This window comes from Protobothrops mucrosquamatus, unplaced genomic scaffold (genome assembly GCF_001527695.2).
Source record: "Protobothrops mucrosquamatus isolate PMUCROS unplaced genomic scaffold, P.Mucros_1.0 scaffold_300, whole genome shotgun sequence".
Classification (NCBI taxonomy): Eukaryota; Metazoa; Chordata; class Lepidosauria; order Squamata; family Viperidae; genus Protobothrops; species Protobothrops mucrosquamatus.
In genome coordinates, this window is record NW_015386376.1 from 75,492 (window position 1) to 92,434 (window position 16,943).

At 39.6% G+C, this 16,943-nt stretch overlaps 1 protein-coding gene across 1 annotated transcript in view; it reads left to right on the forward strand.

The window, feature by feature from the left end:
• Positions 1 to 228: 228 nt before the first annotated feature.
• UBE3D (ubiquitin protein ligase E3D) overlaps positions 229 to 16,943 on the forward strand; it is a 90,180-nt gene continuing 73,465 nt past the window's right edge. The window contains exons 1-4 of the mRNA XM_015832083.1: positions 229 to 350; positions 6,760 to 6,956; positions 8,928 to 9,018; positions 12,284 to 12,512. Coding sequence (XP_015687569.1) covers positions 289 to 350; positions 6,760 to 6,956; positions 8,928 to 9,018; positions 12,284 to 12,512 — 579 coding nt within the window. The 5' untranslated portion in view covers positions 229 to 288. The remainder of the gene's footprint in view (positions 351 to 6,759; positions 6,957 to 8,927; positions 9,019 to 12,283; positions 12,513 to 16,943) is intronic.

Sequence of the window (16,943 nt, forward strand, 5' to 3'; positions counted from 1 at the left end):
CGTCATCTAAGTAGTCGCGATCTCCTTTAAGATGATGTCACGTTGTGACCGAGGACTTCTTTGCAACGATATTAAAAAGACAAAAGAGCTTAGGAGCTTTTTGGACCGAGCCCGCGATTTCTCCCCCAGGGGGCGCTGTGTGAGACAGAGGCCCTCCTCTCTGCTAAAACGTTTCCGGGATTCAATTTTCTGGGTTTTCTCCGGCCCACGTGGGAGCCTACTTTGCACACTTTTGAACCTCGCAGCGGGTTGCTTTCTCTCGGCTTGGCTCTCTTTTGGAGTCGGTGGATGGATGCTGCTCTGTTCTTGGAGATTAGGGAGAAGATGAAGAGCGGATTGCTGATTATTCGGTACTTTACTTGTTTGCTTTATGTTTGATTCCCCCTCCCCCGCCCCACCCTGTTTCATTTCCCACTTTGAGACAGGCATTGCCGGGTTATGTTACGTTCCGGGTTATGTTACGCTTGTTCTCTTACGAGCCGGTCTCTAGCTTCCCACTTTCCATTCAGGACAGTGGTGATTACTTTTTGCAAAAACTTCTACAAATATCACTTTCCTTATCATCATACCTTAGTAAATGTCTGTGTTACCAGACAATGAAGGCATTCTAGACGAGGACATGCAGTATACATTGGAAGTCGAATCATGCCAGGAAAGAAAATGTTTTCCAAATATCTTCACGATGCAGGCAACTTATTTCTTTAAAGTTTAATTTACGAAATAATAGTCTTGGATTCAAGCTTATTTGAAAAAAAAAGTATATCTTTTGACTCGAAAGATTTTCCTAAACTACAGATGTGGTTCCTTTAAATAGTTTGAGAAGCCCAGAACTGAGTTGACTGTTCATTCAAGCATCCTATCATTACTTCCTTTAAGGCAGTGGTTCTCAACCTTTTTAATGCCGCGACCCCAACCGGTCGTAAGTCGAGGACTAAACCGGTCGTAAGTCGAGGACTAAACCGGTCGTAAGTCGAGGACTAAACCGGTCGTAAGTCGAGGACTACCCAACCGGTCGTAAGTCGAGGACTTTCCCTGCCCGGGAGCGCCGCGCATGCGTGGTTCCGCCTCCTGCGCCGGCTGAGGCGTAGCTGGCAAGCAGCAGAGACGGAGCAGGCCGACCACCAGCTGGCCCAGCCCAAGGGAGGTAAGGCACCCGCCGGAAAAGAGGGAAAAAATGGCGGACAAAAAAAAATGGCGGACAGCCTTGCTTGGCGACCCCCGTGAAATGGTTGATCTACCCCAAATGGGGTCGCGACCCATAGGTTGAGAACCACTGCTTTAAGGTATATCTTCTGTTAGTTTACCATCCCCCCTCCTCTTTTAAAATGCCTTTGTGTAGATAAGCACAAACAGCTTATGCATACATCCACTGTGCTTCTTTCAGATTAAATAAAGCAGCTGAGTTCTCACAACAAACTGCAGAAAGTATTGCCCTCTATTAAACCATATTAATCACTTAGGCTTGTGTGGTGCTCTTTTTCGTTTATTATTTTTATCCCACCTTTATTATTTTTATAATAAACTCAAGGCAGCAAACATACATAATATTCTTTGCCCTCCTGTTTTCCCCACAACAATAGCCCTGTGAAGTGGATTGGGTTGAGAGAGAGAGAGTAATTGGCCCAAGGTCACTCAGCTAATTTTTATGCTAAGGCAGGATTAGAACTCTCAGCCTTCTGGTTTCTAGCCTGGCACTTTAACCACTAGACCAGGGGTGTCAAACTTGCAACGTCACGTGACGTATTGTGACGTATCACGACTTTTTTTTCCATTGCCAGCAATGGGGTGGACGCGGTTTTGCCATGACGCATCTGGCCCGCAGGCCGGCAGTTTGACACCCCTGCACTAGACTGAACTGGCTCTCTTATGCTTACCTAGCAGTACTGTAACTGAATTGAACTTCTTGAACTATTTGAATGGAAGTCACTGCATGTTAGCAAAATCAAGAATGGATTTTGAACCTTGTGACCTGCATTACCTCAAGACAACTCAGTGTGAAAGATACACACCACTTGAAAGGAAAGGTTTTATGATGCCTGGATAAATAGTGACCCCAAGCGACGGATCCTCTCAGCTGGATTCTTGAGGGAGCAGATGTAAAAAAGGGGGGTTGATGTTCCCAGGGGTTCTTCAAACATCAGTTAGAAGAGAGGAATTGAGAGGTTGTGGTGGAAGGATGTGTCAGTGAAGTTATGTGTCTTTATCCTTATGTCTTTTCTAGCTTTCAAAAGCACTGATTTAAATAATCATAGCATACGCCTTTCTGCTATGGGAGAGAATGGCTGAGAATACCTTAGAATGAAAGAAAAACAAATCATTCAAAACTAGAGGAAGTAAAACCAGACTGTTCACTGGAAACGTGGCAGGTAGTCTGCATTTAGCAACTGCCTCATTTAGCCACTATTTGCAATTACGATGGTGATGAAACAGTAATCTCTGAAAATTGAGTTCTTATCCTCAGCAAATTTAATGATAAGAAATACTTTCAAAGCTGAGGCTGATTATCTTCCAAAAGACTCTCTGATCTGATCAGTTAAGATCTGTATCCAAACCTGAAGTTTGTTATTTTGTTCAGTATAGAGAAACTTAGTTGGTTCTTTAAAACTGAATCATAAATATTTTTCTCTTGTTTCTAAACGTTGCACCACTTACTGTTCTTAACCATATGCCTCCCAGATTCTGCAATATGTTACCAAAATAGAAGAAATCCATTTCAGGAAAAATATTTTACTGGGAAGCAACTGTTAGGAGAGATCTTATATAATTCCCTACAGGAACATAGTCCTCTAGGAAGTTATATTATACTAAATTACCTGTGGGTTCCCAATAGAGTCAACCCTATGTTTTATATAGTATAAGGCACTGGTGTCAAACTCACCACGTCACGTGACATGTCGTGACATATCGTGACCTTTTTTGCATTGGCGGAGCTGGGGTGGGCGCAGGCTCCGTATGATGCAACCGGCCCATTGGCCGGTAGTTTGACACCCCTGTTATAAGGGAAGAGTAATGGCCTGGATAGTTATAGACTCCTCTGAAGTCATGCTGGTGGAATAGCAGAATTTCCCCCCCCAGGTTTGTTTTGCTGGAATAACTCTTTGTAAACCTTCTTTTAGATCTCATACCAAGAAACAAAATAAGTAATCCATTTTCCTAAAATAGAAGAAAAAGATCTCAGTTCTACATACTGTAATTATGTCACCTTCTTCCAATGCTATAGCTTTTAGTGGTTTGTTTTGTTTTGACATATGTCATCTGAAATTTGCATATCATATTGGTTGGGACTACCTCTTATTTCACATCTGTATTGGGCCCACCCGCCCCCTTCCCTAATCTAATAGACTGCTGTGGGAGATACAAAACTTCCTTGCCAGAAGCCTCAATTATTTGCTTGAAGGGGGCTTTTAAAATTAGATAGGAATGCATAAATTATATGTTTTCCTATGAACAAGCCTTTCTTCTGAGCAGACACAGATGCTTTTAAAATTCTCTCACATGATTATCTAAGGAATCCCACATTCTGCCAATAAGGGTAGGAGACTAAGATTTCAAAGGGTTTTCAATAAAAAGAGACACAGGTAAACAGTGTTTCCCAGTAGAAACGTTTTCTTTCTAGGTTGCCTTGCTGTATCTTTTTATAAGTGGATCTTTTTTCTATTTTCAAGATGATTGCCAAAATCTTTCTTCAAAAATGACATCTGGTGAGGTGAATTCTAGTTGTGCTACAATATATTCAACTGGCTATTCTAGAGTTTGTTCTGGCAGCCTAGAGGTGCCCTGCAGTCCAATCAAGATAGTGGTGGATCTTAATTGAAATTAGTATTTAGAATAGAATAGAGCTGGAAGGGACCTTGGAGATCTTCTAGTCCAGCCCCCTGCTCAAGCAGGAGAACCTACACCATCTCAGACAGATGAATGTCTAGTCACTTCTTAAAAATCTCCAGTGATGGAGCGCCCACAATTTCTGTGGTAAGCTGTTCCACTGGTTGATTATCCTCACTATCAGGAAGTTTCTCCTTAATTCCAGGTTGCTTCTCTCTTTGATCAATTTCCAACCATTGTTTCTCATCCTTCCATTTGGTCCTTTGGTGAACAACCTGGCCCCCTCTGCCTTGTGGCAGCCCCTCAGATACTGGAACACTGCTATCATGTCTCCCCTATTTCTTCTTTTCTTTAGATTAGCCAAACCCAAGTCTCATAGCCGTTCTTCGTATGTTTTAGTCTCCAGGCCTTTGATCATCTTAGTTGCTCTTCTATGATTTTTTTCCAAACTCTCAACATCTTTTTTGTGATATGGTGACCAAAATTGGCTGCAGTATTCCAGGTCTGGTCTTACTAGGGTTTTATAAAGCAGTAATAATACTTTGCATGATCTTGATTCTATGCCTCTGTTTATACAACCCAGGATTGTATTAGCTTTTTTGGTTGCTGCTGCACACTGCTGGCTCATAGTCAAGTGATCGTCCATGTTGGAGTATGTTGGATTAAAAGTAGCTAATAGTACACTGCTTAACTGGGTTGATCCATTCACTGGCTGATACTATGCTGATGGCTATTACAATGTCCTCAGAGACTCTGGGACACTTTTCTTGTTATTTGCTGTCCCTCCTGTTCCTCCCATTTCCATAATACCTACCTTCCCATAGAAGGTATTAAAAATAATCTGGGAGGTTGTCCAGCACTAGAGTACCAACATCTGGTCCATTATTTTCATGAACCTATGTGCCAAGCCATCGTGTCTGTACAATTGTCTATACATTGAATGGAAAAAATGCCCAGCTTGGGTGATAATGTGATTTTGGAATTGAAGGTTTTGGGGGCACACTTGCAAGGGAAATTCACCATGAATGTTTTTACCCTTGCATCTCAAGCATTGTATGCAAGCGCATCCCACTTCATATATTTTTGCTGTGTAAATATGTGATACATGTTTTTCTTAATACTTTGGGGGTCAATTTTGCTTTTTGAAATGCATGTGTATATTAATGTAAGGATTTATCTGTGTGTAATGTGTTTCTCCAAACATCACCTGCTGTGAACTGAAAATTTGGTTTTGATCTTGAATTTTTTATTTGAGGGTGATATATATGAAAAGAGAGGCAAGATACTGAATTATATCAAATGACCACTGCTGACACCATGTCATTCCTGTCACAGACACCTAATTACCATAAGTAATGTTTCCAGAAGACTAGATCAGTTAGATGAGAGAGTGTTCTCTCCTTTATTGAATTCTACACTGACTATTTTATTTTGTGCTGAAATCAGTTTCTGTGACTTCTTTTTACAAGGACTGCTGCCTTGAAATCTCATACAGCATGACACAGGGAATTAAAATGTTCCTCTGTTAGATTTAGGATGTTGCTATTTCCAAAGCAACAGCATCTGAATGATCTTGCAGCTTTCAGCAGAACGGCAAAATCAGTGCTACGCTACAGCTCTGGGGCACGCGTGGAACACCCCATAGACAACAGTAGGTGTTTTCAAGATGACACTCTTCTGCTTCCCCCCCCCCCATCCCCAAATTCACAATTACATGCATTTTTTTTCCTTCAAAAGCCAACTGGACTGTTTTTTTCTTTGAGGAAGAAAAAGAAAATATTTTGCTTCTCATCCAAGAAGCTTCATCAGTTCTGATAGTCAGTTCTAACAATTCTAACATAATCTTACAGACAGAGGTCCCCAACCTTTTGGGCACCAGGAACTGGTTACGTGGAGAGAGGTTTTTCCATGGACCGGAGGGTGTGTGGTTTTGTGTGCTGCCTGCATCCCATGGATGGGGCTTTGCTTGTTTGTGCGGCCCGGTTGCTGGCATGCTGCGGCCTGGTACCCCCATGGACCGGGGGTTGAGGACCCCTGCTATAGACTAGAGAGTACCACTGGTTTCAAAGAAGGGTAAAAGAATCCATCTATAATAATAATAATAATAAAGTTGGAAGGGACCTTGGAGGTCATCTAGTCCAACCCCCTCCTCTATGTTAGAATTGAGCAGCCCTCTCTCAACAGGGGGAGGAATAAGATACCATCTATCTCCTGTCTACAGTGCAGCTCTTTCAGCAGTTTCAAGAAGATTCCACAAACAATTGCACTTTGATTCAGATGACCCTGAGGACACAGGTAAACCCTCAAGTGGCTTCAAAAGGTCTCAGAGAAAGTGCTAACGACCAGATGACTGCAAAGAAGTACAATCCTTCCACACACTCCACCCCTACCATCCTGTCAGAACCCATCCTTCCATCCCCTCACCATCCAGTCTCAGTTGTCAGTACCTATCCTTCCATTTCCACCACCCCCACCATCACAACTGATGAAGTTTCTTGGATGAGAAACAAAACGTTTGGTTGTTTTCAAGGAAAAAACCATCCAGTTGCTTTTTGAAGACAAAAAAGCACCTTTGAAACAACTGTGACCTGGATGACTGAGAATCTCCACAAACAATCATGGGCAGTTCCTCATCTTGGCAGTTCCCCATCCTAGTGCAACCTGGGATGACATCTTCCACAAATCTTTTGTACATCTCTCAGGCCTAATCAAGGATACAGGAGACTTCTTTATCAGCTTGCTTTCCATTCCTGCAAAATGCTGGATTTAATTATTCTGTATGTTTATTTGTGTGCACTGGATCCATTTTATGAAGTGAGGTACAGAAATGCCTTAAATAATTTCAAATATCTCCTTTTGAGACTTTCCCAGCCATGTGGATTTTTATTTCAACTATTTGCTAATGGGATATCATTGTTCTTGCTTAAATCCCTGTAGTGAATTAAATCCAGAAAGCTGGCCTATGGATATTACTCTGATGCCTTCTTTAATAGAGCTAAAAAGTGATAAAGCTTGCAGAGCTTTCGGGCTTCCGCCAGAGGTCAGGATTGTGCCTTCTTCCTGTCGAGGACTGCAATATCTGCCTGGGGAAGGCTTACATATGAGGCTGCTTGTTCAAGCAGATTTCAGTACAAGTAAGAGTGAATTTTCATTTTTTTCATTTTATTTCTTTTCTGCTGATGATCTCTGCTTGAAAGTTCACTTGTAAAATAAACTTATCAAAATTAGATGGGTTAAAAATATTCAAGGAAAGCTGCATTTACCTATAAAACATTGGACTAGGAAAAAAAACCCTAATGTTTAGTGGTGACATTATAGATAAGAAATCAGGGGTAGTCAACCTTGGCTCTTTTATGACTCGTGGACTTCAATTCCCAGAATTCCTGAGCTGGCTCAGGAATTCTGGGAGTTGAAGTCCACGAGTCATAAAAGAGCCAAGGTTGACTACCCCTGGATAAGATGATCACAGTTTAGGCTACTTCTTTTTTCTCATTTATTTCCAAAGTTTCATTGATCTGACTTGGATTTTATTGGCTTTATCCCTTGTTCTGTACCTCATGAAAATAAATATGAATTGTCATGCTTCATAGGAAAACATATCAACGTATTTTAATATGCAAAATATTAAGACTATTGAAACAGTTTTCCTGGCTGAGATGTTGAGATTTAAGAAATTGTTCTGTTCGCTTGTATCAGAAAGTGATATTTTTTTATTCTGCTGCTAATGCTACATGTTCTGCACTTTATTTTTCTCTTTAGGAATCTTAGCTCCACCTACGCTTACTGAGAGCTAAACCTTTTGATTCTGTGCAGGTTATTTATCAGTAGATGTATATAATCACCCCATAATTCACAGGAAATATTGCCTGTAAAGAGGAGACTTTCCAGTATCGTGTTATTCATAGATTGGATGTTGCATTGCTTGACTGGATTTGTGCTTATTTTAGCAGATCTTTGAGATAGCAGTTTATTTCTTTAAAGACTTTAAAGCACCTTTCGGGAGCAACAAATTATTTAATCATATATTCACAGAATATATTTTTATAAAGTTAATATTAATGAAGCCTTTAATTTTTAAATTAATAATGTTCATAAATTTTTATAATGATTTTACTCTTCAAAAACATCCAATTCCAACTTTATATAAGGCAGGGGTAGGCAACCTTGGCTCTTTTATGACTCGTGGACTTCAACTCCCAGAATTCCTGAGCCAGCCATGTTGGCTCAGGAATTCTGGGAGTTGAAGTCCACGAGTCATAAAAGAGCCAAGGTTGCCTACCCCTGATTTAAGGCATATTTACAAAGACCAGCCACATGTAATGAAGATACTGTAATCTGAAGTAGGAGTTGAAGTCATGAAGTGAAGCCGGTGAGGAACAACCAGTTCCCAGGTTGGGCAGAATCATAATGTCAACATTAAGGCTCCCAATCTCAAGGTTGTGAAGAAAATGGCCTAATCTCCATTGATTTCAAAAGGCCTTATATTGAAACCTACATATGTGCTTGTTTTTTATGTACTGCAGGAGACAGATACCTTCTTTTTTGGCCTCCACTAGAACAATTAATGTACTTGTGTCATGTCCATGAACTTCTGTAATAAAAAACTCCTGAGAGTTGTGAAAGTCAAGATTCATTGCCACATTGGGCATGAAACCTGATATTTGCCCCTTTGATCCTTGAGAATTAGAAAGATCCCTGACTAGCAGTCATCAGGTCACTGAAGGCTTATCTTTTGAAGCAACCTTTCCCAACATGTGGACTTCATCTGCAGAATTCTCCAGTTAGCACAATTTTAAGATGAGAAGGCCAGTCATCACGAAGGCTGGGAAAATTGCCCCAGAAAGTCTTTGGTTCGAATCTTATTTCAACTATCATCTTGCTATGTGATCTTCAAGCTGTTGAGTTAAAACTCATTGTGTGGAATATGGTGTGATAATACAAGACTCCCTTTCAGGAATGTTTCCTCATTACTGAGATGATATGACGAATAAAATATATGGTATAAAAAATATTGTTGTTCTGAATCCAGTGCTACACTAAATTCTTGGCATGAATGTGAATAGGTAGTTTTACTGTTGTTAGTTAAGTTCTTCAATATCTTTCAGAATTGACACCAGCTGTTGGAAATGGCCTAAAATCCAAAAAGAGTTGTACTTTTTTCTGCCAATGTTGCGGGGAGAGTGTAATTAATAATAGGTAAGTACTGTACTCTGTGAGATTTTCCTATTGATGAATGTATTTGCAAATCAGCCATACTAGAAGAAATGTACCGTAGCAGCTGGTGATCTTTGAACTCAGATAATCTGGAAGTGAAGTCTGGGTGAGAAAGATAAGGAATTTGGTGTCCTTTTGAAAGGTTCAAAATCTCCGTTGCCTGCGTACAATAGTTCTTGTACACTATGAATGGCGTTTTTGTTTCCCCTGCTCTTTTTACTTTTATTAACACCATCAATATTTTTAGATGCCTTGCAACGCTCTGTCTTGAGACCTTTTCAGCTGAAAAGCAGGAGATGAAGATTTCCAGCAACATGAAAAACACGGCTCATTTTTAAGCTGGATTTTGTTTAAAACCAGTGGCTGGGAAAAATGGTAGCCACGTTAAAATGCGAATGTTGTTCATAATTAATTGAAAAAATATTTTATTGGGGTGTACCAAACATGGTAAGATATTCAGTTAGCAGGCTTGTGTGGTTCACTGTATGTTTCTGTAGGAGATTTGGCTTTTCATCCCAAAGAGGGACTTTTTTTTCTCTCCTTTTAGTCTTTTTTTCCATGGGGCAAGCCAAGAAGATTCCCCCCCCCCAACTGAATCTGCAGAGTCTTTGCTACATTATACTAGTGAATCAGAGACTGCCTGTTTTTCTACTGTATAGGTTACAAAACCATGACTGTTGAGAACTGGAGAGGTTGTGTCACCTGACTATTGAGCCATGTTTATTCTTTTCACAGATTGTTTTTCTGCATGAGATATAGGCATAATACTTTTCATGGTACTGCCCTCGCCATTCACAAGATTGGAACTGGGTGGCATGCCCTTTAAATTAATTTTCCTCAGCTCACTCTTTTGGCCTCGACCCTTCCTTAATCCCAAATATCATTGCACATTTGCTTTATAGGAACACTGAAAAATAAATGGCAAGGGCTGTCTATTTAAACTACATTTTTTTGCATTACATATGGTGTATCAAGTTTTGAGCCAGTGTTGGGGGGGGGGGACCCTAGCATTGTTTGCTATCAAAATGTATTGCTTTAACACAACCCTAAATGATATGCTATTCTTTGTTTTTCTGTTGTAGAAACCGATTTGTTTGCTTGGGCAAAATAAAAATATGTAGAACTGAGTATCAATTAAGCAAAAGTCACTGGAATTAGTTGAGCTACCTTAATTGTGAAAGAGAGATGTATGTTATCTTGGTTGGGTTTACATATGGCATGACGGAGAAGATGCCAGTTGGCTATAAAGGGAGCAGTTTGCCCCAGATGTTCTTGTGTATGGACTTCTGCCAAACAACTATCAATGAAATGCATTCTTGTCAACTAAGTGTGAAATCTGAGATGGTACTGCAAGTAATTCTGTGTCCAAGCTACCCTGTTTGGCTGTCTGAAATTAAATCTTAAACCATCATAAGACTCACAGACAGCGATTCAAATGTACAGCTGTTTAAGTATGTTGATTGCAAGAACCGGGAAAGCTGCTAACGCAAAATTCCAGCAAGCACTAAAGTGTAAGAGATAGAAGACATATTTATAGTAGAAACAATAAACCCCTTTCACTCACCTATGTGGATCAAAGGCAGATAAATCAGTTGCTATCTGTGCATTTTCACGGTGATAATCTGGTTTCAGACTATTTGTCCCATTTCCCCCCTCTCCCCCGCTTTAACAGAAGTAGCCCTGGCATGTTGTCCATATTTCTTCTGTAAGACTAAATCATCAGTGTGGCTCCCTTTAATAATTCTCTTTAGGGTACAATTGAAGCTTTTATATGGATGTAGACATCCTTTCATTGCTTTGCTTCTGAACTGATCAGCTCTGCTTTTTAGAGTTCATCCATGAGGCAAAGACGTATGGGAAGAGGGAAACAACATTTATCATCTATCATAGCATTGTTGGAAGTGATACAAGAGGATGTCTATGGAGATTCTCAGTCATCCAAGTCATGGTTTAACCAAAGGTGCTTTTTCAAAAGGCAACTGGACTTTCTTTGCTTTTCCTTGAAGACGTTTTCACTTCTCATTCAAGAAGCTTCTTCAGTTCTGACTGAATGGTGGGGAATGGAAGGATTTATATTCCTTGCAGTCATCTGGTTGTTAGCACTCTTTCTGAGAGTCACTGAGGCCACTTGGAGGTTTACCTGCCCTCAGGGTCACCTGAGTAGTGCAGATGGGTGTGGAACCTTCTTGGAACTGCTGAAAGGACTGTATTGCAAACAGGAGATAGCTGGTGTCGTATCCCTCACAATCTTTTTGAGAGAGGGCTGTTCAATCTTAACGTAGATGAGAAGTGAAACGTCTTCAAAAAAAAACAAAGAAAGTCCAATTGCCTTTTGAAAATCCCACTTTTGGGATACAAGAGGATGGGCATGGCCCTACTCTGCCTATTTTTTGAGTCAGAGTGATTTAAGTCTGTATAATATTAGCTGATAGTTAAAAACTGGCACTGGTGGAGTATGTAATATGATGGTGTATGTAATATTGCTTAATGTCTGAATAATAGAGGAAAATGGATTGATTCAGCGGGATTATTAGTGAAGACCAGTTTCCCCCTTGCCTCAACTAGCCACAGTCACACTGTATTCATTCAATACAGTGAATGAATGCATATATACCTATCTGCATGAATATTTTAGTTGGCATCTTCAAAAGAAAAAAAAAAGCAAGGCTACCTAGTACTTGCTACTTTAAGAATCTGTTTTAAATTTCTGCAAATCAGGAGACTTTGAACTCTGTCTGCTCCCCTGATCCAGCCCATCTAAGGGCAGATTGTTTTTTGTGAAGTACATTCAGTCGGAAGCTGCTTTCTGTTCTGTCACTGAATCACACCATTCAATTCCATTAATAGCCCTTGGCTCTTTTATGAGTCGTGGACTTCAACTCCCAGAATTCCTGAGCCAGCATGGCTCAGCTTGGATACCTCTCCCTTTCCCCTCAGCATGGCTGGCTCAGGAATTCTGGGAGTTGAAGTCCACGAGTCATAAAAGAGCCAAGGTTGCCTACCCCTGGCCTAGACCAATTTTTCCCATGTGCTCCAGGTACCATTATGCTAAGATACACAAACATAGGTTCTCCCCTGCAAAGTTATAATTTGTCCCTTAATCTCCATTTTTATATAGGGTTCTCAGCATCAGAAACAGTAGAAAATCTGGTCCCTTTTCTTTATTCATACAATTATCCTGCAGTTTGTACAGCCTTGATTCTTGTTGTCTCTGTTATGATAATCAACTCATTCTCTTCTTGCTTAGGACATTTCTCCGCGTTCTTTCACTTCCTTTTGAGAACTGGAGTGATTTGGTTGATGAATGGTGTTGCCATCCTAATCCTTTCAACGATAGCCTGCTTCATCCCCAAAACGATGACTGTTTTCTTGGGCACAATTACCTCCTGATTAATTCAGGAACTGAGTTACCAGGAACAGAATCCGGAAGGCTTCATTCAGAGGATGAGCGGACTACAAGTAGTGAGTCTCTCTCGGTAAATATATACAAAAAAATAAGACAAAAGATTGCATTCCTTTGAGTTGCACAATTCAGTGACTGCTATTTCCATTAAGTCAGGTACTAGAAACAGTGTGAGTTCGCCACATTCCGGCCATTATGGGACTTGTAGTCCAACAGCATTTGAAGAGTCACAAAGTCCCAATTCCTGGATCTGAACTCTTGTATAACAGTTTTTGGTGTGTATGCAAAAGATTTTGGAGAGATCATAATAGCCAACACAATAGATTTATTAGTATAGTTGTTTGGGTTCACTGATAGTGCTTAAGCTAGGAAAGCCTCATTTGCCTGAAAAACATAACAGGCTAAGCCATAAACTATGTTTTCCAAACCATAGTACTTGAGTTTGCTTATTGTGGTAAGCCAAACCCTAACAAATCATTTTGTAATGTGGTGCAATATGCAGACCCAGCCAGTGTAAGGTTAAATGACATGTGCTTATGTTACTACATGATGTTCTTGTGTGTGTGTGTGTGTGTGTATAACTGTAAACTGTCACAACATGAAAAGTATGTATGGCTTCTATAAAGAGCTTTGTGAACTGCAAGCAAATTAACCAGAACATTATAAGAGCAAAGATCTTCTTCGGAGATCTATGAATTATTTTACACTCCTCTGGTTCTGGAAAAATCCAACGATGATCTCTTCTGGGGAGCATTTAGCGGAATTTATTGGCCACTCTTGGCATCTTTTGTGACAAGGGTGGAAATTACACATCCCTCCAATGCTAAAATATTTTGAAAGCAGGATCAGCAGTCTGTTAGTATGTGGGGCCCAGGTGTGTCTCATTAAAGACTTTGGAAACCTGGTTATTCAATCCAAATTTCTCATAGCCATTTGTACAATCCGTCACTGCATATAAAATGGCTCTCCACATTTGGAGTCTGAGTGATCTGAATGCAATTCTTCCACTTTACCTAGCTGGCTTAAGTAGCTTTTTTTCTCTGGAGCTCTTAATGCTTTTGAAGATTAGTCACTTTTTTACAGCACAGCTTTCTGTCCTCCTGGAAATCTTCCCCTGAAATTGAGCTACACCTTTGTGGACTTAGAAGACCTTAAGTTCTTTGGGTTAGACAAATAAATTGTTCCTTGAAGCATGGGCAAATAATACTGAAGTTTTAAAGACTGGAGTATGATTTCTGGTCACAATTTGCTTGGACGAATCAGGAGCTACTGTTTAAAATTATTTAAATAGGATGCAGAAGAATGTATTACTCTAGGTTCATTATTACTCTTATTGATGGGAAAATGCTGTGATGTTCCTATTGCCACCCAAGTCTGTTGGAACAGGTGAGAAAGTCAGTGGCTCGTGTATAATTGCATCGCTAGATTTATAGGGAGCCTTATTCATTTTTAACAAGCTCTTACTGATTTAAATGTCAGTTAGAACAAAGGAAGTGCATGTTATTTATTTACTATTAATGTAAAAGAAAAAAGTGCCACCCAAACCACACAGTCATTGCATCTGTTTGTCACCGCTTATTCAAAGAATATTAGATGTTTCATTATATAATTAACTAGCTGTACCCGGCCACGCGTTGCTGTGGCTCAGTCTGGTAAAAGCGTGTGTTGCTTTTACGTCCAACAGATGGCGCTGTTTTTCAAAAAAAGCATGTTTTTACCTGTCACAGGTGTGACATCTATATAATATAGGTATATAAAAACGCGTGTATTCGAATGCAACGTTGTGTCAAAATTTCAAAGCAATCGGTGAAGAACTTTCGGAGATTTAAGATTTTGAACAAACGAACATTTACATTTTTATTTATATAGATTTAATATGAATGAAGGCGAATATACGTGTCCCAGGATAATGTTGCAGGACCCAATCTGGATCGGTCACTGGGATCAGAGCTTTGGGACTCATGCTGGGGCCCATCTTAGGGGACTTCTCTCTAGCATACACTCTGAGTCCAGAAGCTCAGAAGATTAAACCTCTGGTCCCAGTGACCGACCCAGATTGGATCCTAAATATATATGATTTGAATTTCCTTTTAGGTCAGTGCTATATTGGCACTATATTTTTAATTTGGCTGGTTGTAAACGATAACTGAGAGTTCCCAGTTATCTGGGAACAATAAAAATCAATAACATTTCATAAAATCATGAACAGAATCCAAACCCTTCTATCTATAATTGAAAGAGCTAAAAGCCTGTGATATCCTTCCCTTGCTTCTTCCCTATCCACAGACAAATTATTATTTGAGGGCTGTTGTTTTTCATAAAGCTTGGAGGATGCTGAAGTGTATTTTCATCACTTGGCAATTGTAACATCAGGCAAGCCCTCCACATCACTTGAAACAGGACTCCTTAATGGAGCATTTCACCCACTTTGTTAAGTCTCAGCAGGTGATAAGTCATTGAATAATGAACCCTGAAGCGGTGCTCTGGCTTGTGTGCCAACCTGTGTGCCACTGAACACCATCCTATTTCTTGTGCTTCAGACAACTTTTCTCCAAATCATCACACAACATAATTTTAGATGCTCTAAGGTCGCAAACTGTTCTAACCGCTTATCTCCAGAGGAAAATGTTTTCTTCCAGACAATATCAAGGACATTTTCAGATAGAAGTGGGGGGGAAAAAAACAGTGTGCAGCTAGCCAACAGCTGAAAGTTGTCACACAAGATACATTGATTTAATTTGTGGGGCAAAAACATACTGTTATTTCTGTTCAGGTCAGCAAAACCATGGAGTTCTTGGTGCCTGACTTTTTTTTTTTATTATCATTACATGAAGTTCTAATCAGAAGAAAATATATTGGACAACAGAGTGGTAACATCAGAATTGTGTGCGAAATGCAACTTAACCTCTGAATGTTGATTTTGTAAGAAAAAGTTTTAGACTGTATGCTACTTATATTCATCGTGAATTAATTAATGGACCATAAGAATTAAACAAAAGCAACTAAGCCAAAAACAATTAGCCACAGTGGCTTTGTTAAAAACAAAAAGAAAAACCGTCCATGTTCAGAAGCTTCTGCATATTGTGCAGTAAGATGATAAGAACAGGAGAAGCCCCAGAAGGGGAGATTTCATGGTCCATAGAGCTAAGAAGGAGGTATAACAGTAGAGGGAAGGAACTTGGTGCCTCAAACAATACAGCCAATGGCAAAGAACTGTGGAAATTCTGGAGGCACTGATTGAGTTGACTTGGTCCTTCAGAGTTTAAGAAACCTTTGTCAGCTCTGCTTGGAGATAACCACAGATTACATTTCTAGTTTGTGGATCAGGAGTCCATCCAGTCACTGATATTCTAGTGGCCCCACAGTTGGACTGTTGTAGAGTTGTACATGAGGCTTCCTAATATTCTTCCAGAGATCTATATAGCTCCCATCCTCATGATGCTCCAGAAGTCTTTAAAAACCTGCTGTTCTCCTGGGCCTTGGGGAAAGATATTTGTTGAGTTTCTTGGCGATGTTTCTTATTAGAGGGAGTGTAGCTGTCTGGTGTTTCTGATTTTCTTTTTATTATTTTTCTTTAATTCTTTTATTTTTAGTGTCATTTATATTTAGCGTGACTAAGAGTCATTTTGGAACTGGGCAGCCTCTAAATCTAATAAAGAAATACATTAAATAAATAAATCAATAAATACTCGTTTTAAAACCATATTCTTGGATACAGTTGAAAACAAGGCAGACTTAGTTCCAATCCAGATGGTTTCTTTTATAATATTAAATTACCTAGCATAGTTTTCAGCAAAAATATAATCAAGATTCGTCCTCTTGCACACTGTATACAAATTCCTCTTGTTATTTGCAGGAATTCTCTTCCAGCTGAGCAACCTGAGATAATGAAATCACAGATAATGAGACTGTGAAAAAAAAACCCACATCCACATTATAATTTCTGTAGTATTCCAAAAAATGTGGCAAAAACTAAATATGCAAAGCTGTATGTATTATAGACACTAAATTCTAGCACATATTTTAAACTCTGGATACATCAATAAACCAGAAAATGAGGCCATAGATAAAGAGTGCCAGATATATGGATTAGAATAATTCCTCTTTCATGCCATAAAATTAGGGTTCGTTTTAACCCAGAATTTAGTATTAGGTTTTCTGCTGGGAATTTATGTTCAATTTAAGTTGCACAGATTCGAAATTATGTAGATTTTTGGCTTTGGACTGCTTGTAAAATTTGGAAAAAGGCGTATGTTCAAGTCCATGTTTGGTCCTTCTGAGGAATCTTAACTGCGTAACCTTTTATTAGTCTAGGCAATGAAAACAGTTGTCTTCTAAGTGTGTTGGACTACAGTCAAGCTGGTGGGGATTATGGAAATTCTGATCTAACAGGTCTGAAGGGCACCAATGTAGATTTACCTCTCTGTTTAGTCCTGATGTTCACTGGGTAACTTTGGACTAAACTGTCTGTTTCTTTCTTTAGCACATACAGTAGTGCATCTTT